General features: G+C 37.5%; 1 protein-coding gene across 2 annotated transcripts in view; it reads left to right on the forward strand.

Annotated features, from left to right (window-relative positions):
• Positions 1-91: 91 nt before the first annotated feature.
• Positions 92-12,510, forward strand: part of LOC139137741 (ubiquitin conjugation factor E4 B-like) — a 51,031-nt gene continuing 38,612 nt past the window's right edge. Inside the window, exons 1-7 of one of the 2 annotated variants that reach the window (XM_070706004.1) lie at positions 92-239; positions 3,730-3,991; positions 6,819-6,897; positions 8,276-8,366; positions 9,509-9,656; positions 10,346-10,499; positions 10,918-11,068. In XM_070706004.1, coding sequence (XP_070562105.1) covers positions 216-239; positions 3,730-3,991; positions 6,819-6,897; positions 8,276-8,366; positions 9,509-9,656; positions 10,346-10,499; positions 10,918-11,068 — 909 coding nt within the window. In that variant the 5' untranslated portion in view covers positions 92-215. The remainder of the gene's footprint in view (positions 240-3,729; positions 3,992-6,818; positions 6,898-8,275; positions 8,367-9,508; positions 9,657-10,345; positions 10,500-10,917; positions 11,069-12,510) is intronic. The other variant, XM_070706005.1, reaches the window with a different exon arrangement.

A 12,510-nucleotide genomic window follows, 5' to 3' on the forward strand; every position in this document is an offset into this window, starting at 1 on the left:
TTTCGGATGGGATTGGGGATTTGGGCAGTGTGATGAAGTTTCAACTTTCGACGCTTTTGTAGTGTGTTGAGCGCCATCAACGTCAAGATTTGTTTGGGGAAGTTCGAAACAAAATGGCGACCAAGTACTGCTGAGACTGCCGGTGGTCCGTGAAAACAGTTGTATTACTTGTCCATTCAAACGTCTCCAAAATTCAACAACCACAGAAAAGGAAGATGAATGAGCTAACTCCAGATGAGGTAAGTATTTCAATTCACCGGGGCTCAAGTCCACGAAAATCAGAAGCCGCTCATGCTTATATTATTGTTGCGAAGTCATTGTTTAAATTATTCGTCGCTTCGTTCGTAGCACTAACCGTGTTTCCGGTAAATCTGACTTCGATGATACGACTTCGAAGAGTAGTGCCTGAAGGTTAATCACAATGAGAGGTTATTATTTAATCTAGTTAAGAGGAATAGTGACACTGTATTCCGATTGGTACCGTATGGCTGTTTCAAAGTCGAAAATTGTTTTACAAATTATAATTTCCATGGACATGAAGACACGGAATGACCCTCATTTTTCACAACGTCACATTCATCTATAGAAACGAAAGATTAATGCAAGGACACTGAAATATCGTTCATTAAGCAGCATCAATTGACCTCAGTTATTTGCCTTTGAACGATGAATGATGCATTATTCAAAATACTGCACAGAACAATGACAAGATTCAGCGAAGGTCGATGAATGATTAAAAACTGCCGTTGGCTTCGTGCGTGTGATCCATGGTACTACTATTGGTAGCATCAACAAGGGGTAGCTGCAAAATTGTAGCTCTACGGTGAGGCGGTCGGTGAGTTTTGGTTTTTGCGACCTCGCTCACCAGTAGAGCTACAATGCCGAAGGCCCTGAAGCATACAAAATAAGCACGCTGCACATGGCATGGCATTTTGATGTAAAATCCCATATATTTACTGCATTTGGTCATACTGATTTATCACTACTGAAGATTAATCACTATACTACACTAACCTTGTCGTGTATGGGGTTTGGTATTTGTTCAAATACGTCGATCGCGTTCCAAAAACATTTCTTGGAGCTGCCATTACCAACTTCTGGTAATGGCGGCTCCCAGAAACATACTCAATGTTTATGGAATCCGATCAACGTGTCTGTGCTAATACCAAACCCCATAAACGACAAGGTTAGTGTAGTATAGTGTTTAGTCTTCAGTAGTGATACATCGGTACGACCAAATGCAGTAAATATGTGGGATTTTACATGAAAATGCCGCGCCATGTGTGGCACGCTTATTTTGTATGCTACAGGGCCAGCTCTACTGGTGAGCGATGTCGCAAAAACCAAAACTCACCGACCGCCTCACCGTAGAGCTACAATTTTGCAGCTACAACAAGGGGTAACGGATCCACTACTAGGCAGAATCCAATCCTAGGTTTTTGCGTTAGTCAGTTAGCCTTCCACATAGACATTAGCTACAATACGGATCCACTGATTGGGAAAATTGAGACCAAAATACTACCATGGCACAGACATTAATGTACTCCCTTTTTTAGTTTCTCAGTTTAAAACGTCAAAAGCGATGTACATAAATGTAAGGTCATATATATTTGCTAGCAACAGGAGGACGGTCAATTTGTCAAGGTTTTGCTCAACGTATGAGCAGATTCATGTTAGAGTGCAGCAAAACTGAACTGTAGTTCCCAAATTATGTATAAATGATACCCTACAGTAGAAAAAGTGCCCAATTGTAAATCTTTGGTGTGGCTACAGTACCACCCCCACCCCCCAACCGAATAGTTGGAGTTTTAGGGATTGTGTTAATGACCCTCTGAATAAACTTGATCTTAACCATGTCATGTGAAGCCAAGCAATTCTAGTCACTCTAAATGCCTTCTGCTGAAACCTGCTTCGTTTAATTTCGCAACTTTAATAGATTTGGTATCAGAGGACAGGTCAAGTAAATGTAAGGTATTGTCAATAGGCAATACCTTCAGTTCAGGTGTTATTTGAGACCATTTGACCTTTGCCCTCACAGCTCTTTTTTCATAAACATCAGGAACATGAACCAAGAAAGTTATTTTTTAAGTATATCTCACATTGATGAAGTCCCCCGGTAATCAAAGAATTGTCCACACTATATTAATGTCTATGAAACAAATAGCGCTACCATCTATGGCGCGTAATCGAGGCCAATATTCGAACTCAACATTCGACATTTGAACTCAACATTCAACATTCGAACTCAACATTCAACCATCAAACTCAACATTCAACTATCGAACTCAACATTCAACTATCGAACTCAACATTTGGGATTCGTAAATGCAATTTTCAACTTTCGAACTTAACATTCAAGATTCGTATTCCCAATTTTCAACTATCGAACTCATTCTTGCGAGCCAGAGCAATAATTTCCGCTCCGCTGACCTACGCAAAAATCAACTCTTTAACGGGTAGCGCTGAGCTGTTGCCGTAAAGAGGCGCGTGGTTTATGACAATGATCGAACTCAACATTTGGGATTCATATTCTCCCTAGGCATCCCTAACTTGCTTCATTGTAGTTAGCCACGTTTTTCCTGCTGGGCTATACTACGTCAGAACGCGTCATAGATACGTCACATGACGTTATCGGCCTTCTCGGGTTATTCCTGTATGATGCTCTGGGGGGGGTCCAGGAAATGTGAACCGGCGCAGTGCAGTTTTTATCCCCTGCCGATCTTATCACCTTTTATTAAAAATAAAATTTTATGAGTACAGCTGACAATAACATTGACAGCATGCAATCTTGCAGCCCTATTTAAATGAAGGACATTCTGAAAATGTTATTGTCAGCTGTACTCATAAAATTTTATTTTTAATAAAAGGTGTAAAAATAAAGTTATTCACAAAACCCATGATATATTTCCGTGCAGTGGTATTGAGGTAGACACTATAGTGTCTTGGACAGCAACAGTGTCTGTTCACTTGTTCAGCAACAGTGTCTGTTCACTTGTTCAAGATTGGATGTTATTTGATTGGCTCCTCAGTTTCAGTCAAAAGCCAGGTATCTGTTACTAGGCGTTGGGACTGAAAGAGACTAAAATTGAGCTTTATTAACCCTTTTCCTGTCAGACAGTATCTCTTCCTCATCTTCCAAGTCAATGAAAAGTGGTACTGAGCCAAAACCATACATTGCTTCACCCACTTGTAGCTTGGTATGTTATAGAAGCTTTAGTCTGTAAAAATCGTGTTTACAGTATCTATGTTTTCAGGGGCCTTCAAATGTTCAGTTTCTTGTAAAAATGAAACAACATACATGTATGGGACCTGTTACATATGTGTGTTGTATGTTCATAGTTTTAATCAACTTGAATTGATAGTGAAATACCGATTTTGCAAGATAAAAGTTAAGGTACGTGTGTTTCATAGACTTTCCAAAGACATGTATAGTACATGTAATACTGATGCTATACCTAATGACAAATTGTTCAGAATCAGTCAAGAATCACATTTCCCATATAATCTACAACTGGTGTGCTATGTCCATATGACCACATGACTTTGTAGCCAGTAAAACATGAACAAATATAATATGACAGACTTATCTTGCTAGAACATATGTATTATTGTGGTGATTTTTACTGGCTTGGCGTGATATTATGTTATAAAAGTGATATTTGGGTAGCTTGATATTTATGATTTAGAACTATGTGACATGAAGGTGGTTAAATATCAATTGTCTTACAGATCCGACGACGGCGACTTGCACGTCTTGGAGGAGGTACAAATAGTGGCAGTGCCAGTGAGAGTGGTTCACAGCCGGGCACACCATCAGTACAAGGTATACCTACTGCAGACTCATCTCCCAATACCATCCTATCACCAACACACAAGGATACACCTTCTTCAAAGACACCTAGCAGAAACACGTCACAAAGTGAAAGCCAAGCTAAGCGGACATTAGACATGGCTGAAAATACATCCTCAAAAGCCTCACCATCATTGTCACGTATGTTTACCATTCTTAACCATGCATGCAGTTGAAATGAATAAAGTAAACAAACTTTGGTTTATTACAAATAAAATATCTGGGATAGCCAAAGCAATGTCATACTGACCTGATAAATACATATTAGTGCTCTCCAAAGCTTTGAAACTTGATGGGCCTCCTATTTTCAAAACAATACATAATTTACATATTCATTTATTATGATAATGTATATTTTTTTGTATGGTAACATATAAATAGACGGAACAAGGGGTTCACCCTTCCGAAAACGTCTTGTGGAGAAGCTGTTTCACTTTCAAATCTCATGCTGATTTACTTATAGTATGCTTTGTTCAAATCTGGCCATCTGATTTGCTGAAGCCAGAGCGTGTATTCTCAACAACGAGACCTGTGCAACATTTGAAATCTTGCACAGTTTTTGAACTTCCAGTTGGAGAGCTTAACATGCCTTATTCAAATTTTGTTAGATAGGTCAAGAGCTTGAGGTTAATTTTGATTGTTACATTGCAGTGTTGTTCAGCATGATGAACACACTGATAAGGAGTTTGAGCAAGCAGGGATGAATCGAACAACAACAACTATTTTTCAGTTTCTTGATGAGTGTTTTTTATATAAACTTTGTCAAGTTTGATGATTTTAATCATTGCGTTGCGTTACTTTATTCTATGAAATCAACTGTGCGCACATGTGAATTCCCTGTACTCACTCATTCTTTTAGAATATGCTTTTAGCTCTTGAACCTTCATCCCAACTTCATGTCTGGAAACCAAGATTGTTTTCCACTTATATTTAACTTTATCATAAATGTAATTTTGTGTTTACAAACAGAGCGTTTGGGTAGGTGGAACCTCTAAAAATTGAATGCGAATAAATTATGGGTATAACATGCAAATAGATTACAACATCCATGTTTGTAGCAACTGGAGAACAAATAGAACGGAAATTGAATAGAAATTTTGTTATTTGAAAGAAATAATCAGGTGCATTATAGAATTTCTGTATCAAATGACAAACTTAATACAAATAGTCTGGAATATGAATGCGTCATTGCATGTAGCAGTCAGACAAGTACAATTTAGACTTAATTTTCATGACAATCTTATTTGGATGAAATTAATCAGGGATATTATGTGGAAAATTATGACACAAGTGTTTTCTAACTTGCTCGGTAGCATTGCATTTAGAAGATAAGTTGAATAGCACACATGATCCATAAAAGTATTTTACAAATAGTCAAGTTTATTTGGATGTTGTTCATTTCATATGATGGCATCAGAAAAACTATTTTATCATGCCGTGAGGTTGTGGGTGGAGGGACTGTGCTGTAACTACATGGGTGGGGGGACTGTGCTGTAACTACATGGGTGGGGGGACTGTGCTGTAACTACATGGGTGGGGGGACTGTGCTGTAACTACATGGGTGGGGGGACTGCGCTGTAACTACATGGGTGGGGGGACTGTGCTGTAACTACATGGGTGGGGGGACTGTGCTGTAACTACATGGGTGGGGGGACTGCGCTGTAACTACATGGGTGGGGGGACTGCTGTAACTACATGGGGGGAGGGACTGTGCTGTAAGTACATGGATGGAGGGACTGTGCTGTAAGTACATGGATGGAGGGACTGTGCTGTAACTACATGGGTGGGGGACTGTGCTGTAACTACATGGATGGAGGGACTGTGCTGTAAGTACATGGATGGAGGGACTGTGCTGTAACTACATGGGTGGGGGGACTGTGCTGTAACTACATGGGTGGGGGGACTGTGCTGTAACTACATGGGTGGGGGGACTGTGCTGTAACTACATGGGTGGAGGGACTGTGCTGTAACTACATGGGTGGGGGGACTGCGCTGTAACTACATGGATGGAGGGACTGTGCTGTAAGTACATGGATGGAGGGACTGTGCTGTAACTACATGGGTGGGGGGACTGTGCTGTAACTACATGGGTGGGGGGACTGTGCTGTAACTACATGGGGGGGGGACTGTGCTGTAAGTACATGGATGGAGGGACTGTGCTGTAACTACATGGATGGAGGGACTGTGCTGTAACTACATGGGTGGGGGGACTGTGCTGTAACTACATGGATGGAGGGACTGTGCTGTAAGTACATGGATGGAGGGACTGTGCTGTAAGTACATGGTGGGGGGACTGTGCTGTAACTACATGGGTGGGGGGACTGCTGTAACTACATGGGTGGGGGGACTGTGCTGTAACTACATGGGTGGAGGGACTGTGCTGTAACTACATGGATGGAGGGACTGTGCTGTAACTACATGGGTGGGGGACTGTGCTGTAATTACTGGGGTGGGGGGACTGTGCTGTAACTACATGGATGGAGGGACTGTGCTGTAACTACATGGGTAGGGGGACTGTGCTGTAATTACAGGGGTAGAGGGACTGCTGTAACTACATGGAGGGACTGTGCTGTAACTACATGGGGGGACTGTGCTGTAACTACATGGGGGGGGGGACTGTGCTGTAACAGACAATGCTTTTCTGTTGACTTGTCATCTTTAGAATTAAAAATCATTGGTGCTTGATGGATGCTTCATCAACCATATTAGTGAATCAAAAGCAAGAAACATAAACATAAAGAAGTCTTAGTTTGTCATGACGGCAATGCTTCCATCGCCAACCCTTCATGTTTGGGCCAACCATACATAGTACACAATACATACACGTATGAAGATTAAACCAAATGGATAATACTTTGGAAAACTAGCTTAACATGAAATTCTAAGCTCATGTGTTGAAAGATGAATGGTTTGTAAGAATCAGAGATCAGTGTATTGATATGTTGTGTACATGTTGTTCGAATCGTAGGTTCACAGGATTGTCAGCCCATGGACACAAGTAGTTTTTCACAATCCATGGAAATGGAAACTGATTCTACAGATAAAAGGTATGTTTTAATTCATTTAATTTACAGGACAGAGAATGAACACTTCATGAAAGACATCTGTTGGTCAAAGATTCCAAACTGCTGTGCAGATTTGTATATCATCATGATGACGCTCAATCAAAATTAAAGAAATGTTTGGAAAGAAAATAGCTTTGTTTAGTAATCCAATTCTCATTCATGCTGTGACAACAGAACCAAGGCGTAAGCTGTTTGTCTTTCTTGAAAAATGCATGTAATAGCAGCCCTCTCAACTGTCAGATTTATGCAAGCCTTATGAACAATATCGGACTGTAAAAATTGTCTGTAGTTTTGGTGTTTTTGATTATCTAATAATGACCTTACTTAAAATCTGCTTTTGATGATGAAAACATGTTACACATGCAAAACATTAAGCCCCTAGTTCTGCAACACAAAACTGCAGTTATACCAGAGAAGGGGATTATACATGGTGTTATCTGCCATAATTGCTTAATTTTTGCTAATTTATGCAAGATTACTTAACACCACTCAAACTGTCAATCACTTTATAACACTGACTTTATATCCATGGAAAAATTGTAAAGGACAAAAAAATTACCGATTTGATTTATATTCTCACAATCTCATGAACTGGCATGCCATGATCACATTGATACTAACTGACTGACAACCATAGCCAAAAGACAGCAAAGCTCAGCGATGATTTCCAAGCTTAACTGACACAGTATTTTATATTACTGTTTCAAATCAAACTGATTACACAATCCCTGGATACAGAAGTGATAGTTTGGTGAAATTTCCATTTGAATCATATTTTGAAAGAAAACATAAACTTGGAACAGAGACACACAGCCAATCAACAGCATGGCATAGTATGCATTGTCAATCGGCATTCATTGGCCAATATCAAACTATCAGGGTCTTGTGAAAACAACAACATAGCAGTAATAATTGTTATAGTCACTGGTAAAAAGTCTTCACAAATGAAAGGATACTACTAAATGCTTCACAAAAATAACATTGCATGTTTAGAGGATGAAAACCAACGTTGTGGACTTGAATGATAATAAACAATGGAGGATATTTAGGTAACAGGGGACAAGCATCACGAATCATGAAGGTACTGGAAAAACATGTCATTTTCCACATCTTTTAATAGTTTCTTTGATGTGAAAAGTAATTTTACCAACTGCAACAACCCCTTATACTCTCCTAACCTTTCCGTATTTGCATTAAACTTGGGTAGAGGTTTATACAAGGATAAAGAACATTTTCAAAAACTTCTTTGAAATCAGTGGAGGGGCGTATACATAAGCAAGGGCTGACACTTTAGCGAGTATGATAGTAAACTTTTCCTTAGTTACTGTTACTATTTTGTGTTTGTTCTTACAAATTGCAGCACATTGTCTCAGATGGATGTTGACTCAGGAATTGACACTCAAGAAATGGAAGATACGGAAAGAAAAGACAAAAGAATGTTTGGTCAAAAGGTAAGATATTATAATTAAATACCATATTTTGTGAAAGAGTAAGATATTTTACTTTAATACCATATTAAGTGAAAAGGTAAAATATTGTAGTTTACCATATTTGGTCAAAAGGTAAGATATTGTACTTTAATACCATATTTGGTCAAAAGGTGAAATTATTGTACTTTTATACCATATTTGGTCATTGAGGGTTAACCCCTTCTGTAATCCTATTTCAAAGAATTCAGTGTGAGATGACTCATAAACATATTATTCTGTTTTTCAAAATTGTTCCATTTAATCCAACCTCAAACCAAAACATAATTACATGGTTATTCTGTCAAATAAATAAATAAATAAATAAATAAATAAATAAATGAGTAAATTAATAAATAGATAAATAAATAAATATTCTTATGATGTAGTTCAGTGCTTAGTGTGATATATTATTTTATTAAAGTGAAATTTTTCATGTTTCACTGGAGAAAACAAATGCAGTACTTGGTTCATTACTATTATTCAGACTTTATAGGTTTACATTTGCACCCTGTTTTTCCTTACAGATGCCCTTAGCACTCACCCATTAATTAATATTTACTTTCCATGCCTTTTCAGTTTGCAAATTGTATGTCAAATTAACATATAAATTATACAAATTGATACAGAGAATGATAAGGGTGCTATCATGTCAAATAAGTGTTAGTTTGGCATTTGCTCCTATAAAACATCATCAATTTGCATATTAACAAAATTACCCTTTGAGTATAACATAGGTTAGAACACAGAATATTCAGTGTCAGATTTACCCATAGACCCTATGATTGTAATACCCTAACATATTCATTTGAATATCAAAGCACTGCCGAGAAAACAAGTTGTCTTGTGCAGCAAATATTCTTTATTTCTTCAAAAATTTCTTTGTTACATCTCACATTTAGACATCAAATCATGCGTCTAATATTGATTCCTGTCAAAATTTTGATAAGTACTAGCTTGTAAATTATTCTAATTTGCATATTTATTGAAATATTTTACATCTATTCAAAGACAGAGCTGTACTGGTATATGCATTAAAATAAAATACTCAATTTCCAATACATTTACTCAAACATTGTCCTCTTGGTCAAACCTATTTTTCTTTTTTTTTAAATTTGATATTTCAGGAAGGAAGCATGAGTGGCGAGGTAACAGAGGATCAGCTGCTAGCTGTCATTTGTCGGATATTCCGTGTTTCTTGGAAAGAGAAAGGTCGTGATGTCATATTCCTTCCTCAGCTAGCAGTTGATTTTAAAAATGATGACTCAAAACAAGGTAATGTCATAGAATTGTTTATTTTCTATTTTATAATGGATTCAAAACAACTTTATTTCATTGTATTCTTTGCCATCATTGAAATATATTCTTTCTAATATCCTTTGTTGCTGTGTAAGAGCCTGTATAGTGTCCCGAGCTTGCCATGAAAATATCTCTGCAGTTTTCTCAACTAACTGTAACATCTATGGTGTTTCCCTAGCTTGCCATGGAAAGGTCCCCTTTATTTCCCTGCATAAACGTAAAATCTGTGGCTTATTCGTAGCTTTGTGTTTGCAAGAACTTTTTGACATTCACAGTGTCCGCTTAGGAGTTTGTATGGCATCCGTAGCTTACTTTGGAGAAATCTCTACAGTTTTACTAGCTTGCTGTAAAGTCTCTGTGACATCCCAAGCTTGCTGCTTGTGAGAATCCAAGATATCCGTCTGTATAAGAATTTGTGTGGTATCCCCAGCGTACTATACAGAAGTCGATACAGTTTCCCAAACTTATTTGAAACTTTGAAAGTTTTAAACTTATGTTTTATTTTCTCGGGACAACTGAAGATTAGTGGACACACCATTGGTTGCAGATAAAAAGGGATTTTCTTAGGGGGTCTGACGGTAATTGTAGACTCCTTAGATTATAAACAATTTAGAATTTATATTTCTTTGTATCTGCTATCTTCAGTCTTGTCATTTTCTCTTTAGTGTTTTTAGATTTAAAAGACTTGATCAGTCAAGTTATGATGGAGGTGTTAACACATCTTTGCTCCAGTAAAAACAAGTTACCAAGTCTCAGCGCCAGCGTCCATCCAAGATTGTCTTCATCACCAACTAAAAACTATGCCTCAAGGCCTCAAGGGTATGGTGTCTACTCTTAATATTCAGATACTAATACTTTGTACATGTGTCCATGCAAATAAACATTGTACCGTAAGTGTCTCTTGCCATGGGTTTCACCAGATGTCTCATCACAAAATTCAAATTAGTAATGTGAATATGTATATTATTACATCAGTCATAGACAAGACCTGACTGAATCAAGTGATTTTAAAAACTTGCTGTCACTGTGTTCTCACCTGGCTTTTTCTGTTTGTGATGAAACCACAAAATTGAGAAACCAGCATAATTGATGCAATAGTAAGTGTTGAAGTACTTTTTTGTTTTAAGATATTGATCATATACTATGTCTTTTGACCAAAAAAGTTGATAAATGTAATGTCCAAAACAATGATTGTTTCCATCAAGGAAGTTTTGTTTCATTACTTTTTACTTTTAAGGTATGGTTTTACATTACCAAGGACGGCACATCCTGTCCCGGAATCTGGGAAAGAATTATTTAACATTGAATCGTGCAGAGAAACAGAAATGTTGAATTATTTAATGGAATGTTTTGACAGAGTTAGCATGGAGGAAAAGAATGCCCCTAAGGTGAGAAAACAATTATATGTTCAAAACATTCAAATATTTAGAAAATATGGCAATTCAATGCATCCAATATGTTAAAATGTTGATAAAATGTAACAATTTAATATATCCAATCTATTCAAATGGTTAGAAAATATTCAATGTATCCAATATATTCCAATGGCTAGAAAATATGGCAATTCAATGTATCCAATATATTCAAATGGCTAGAAAATATGGCAATTCAATGTATCCAATATATTCAAATTGCTAGAAAATATGGCAATTCAATGTATCCAATATATTCAAATGGCTAGAAAATATGGCAATTCAATGTATCCAATATATTCAAATGGCCAGAAAATATGGCAATTCAACGTATCCTATGTATTCAAATGGCTAGAAAATATGGCAATTCAATGTATCCAATATATTCAAATGGATAGAAAATATGGCAATTTAATATATCAAATATATTTATATGTTGATAAAATAAAGCAATTTAATGCAGGGCTCGAAAATTCTTATCACCCAACGCCCGTGGCTGGTGAATTTTGTGTTCAGGCAAGTAAAAGCAATATTCTTCCCGTCTGACGGGCAAGTGCACCAGTGGTTGAATTAACTAAGCCGTGGGCAATTCAAGCTTGAAAACATATTCTATTAGGTTGTATATACCTAGAAGTCTTTATAAGTCCTTCACATCTCAAAAAATTTTCTGAAAACCCTTGAAAATTGGCCAGACATTGCAAAATAATTGCTTGCTGTTGTAAAACAAGAAAAGTCGTTAAAATAGAGATTTGCGACATGTTCTCTCTGACATACACGGACTGAACTCATTGATTTCTATGTGTGCCATAAAGTGGTATGCCCTTGATAGTGGTTGCCATTTTCTTTGTGCAAGTGTATGGAGGTTGGCTTCACTCGATAGTGTAATTGCACTATGTGCTTGGTAAATGAATGTAAACTGATTGGGAGCCATGGATCTCAGCAGTGCTTACTGTTAAACGCACTAATCAACCCCGGTTGAAAAAGCACAAGCTTGCATCGTAGTTGGAACTGGCTCAGTGGACCAAGGAGGTTAAATATTGCAGCTACTGCATGCGGTGTGTGAGATGCAGACAGTTTCAAATTACGTGACCTTTATTGTTAGGGAACGACTGTCCAGGGGAAATCTGCACTGAAGAGTAACGAAAATGAAACGTGAATCTGTTTTCTTCACAAATTCATGTATCAAAATAAAGCTTTGAAAGACGGCTGTGCTCAGTGAGCAAACATGTAAGGTAAAGCGTTGCAGATGTACATGTGCGTATGCATTGGCAGATAAACACTAATAAGCAGTTGTTTGACCTCAGCTTGATAATAAAGAGCAGCCAGCCATGCTCATTGTAAATTAAATACATTATTTAATGGAGAAAATTTCAAAGGCACACAATCTTATTATGTGAAGATTTTAATTTTGATGAGAT

Source organism: Ptychodera flava, chromosome 7 (assembly GCF_041260155.1).
Source record: "Ptychodera flava strain L36383 chromosome 7, AS_Pfla_20210202, whole genome shotgun sequence".
Classification (NCBI taxonomy): domain Eukaryota; kingdom Metazoa; phylum Hemichordata; class Enteropneusta; family Ptychoderidae; genus Ptychodera; species Ptychodera flava.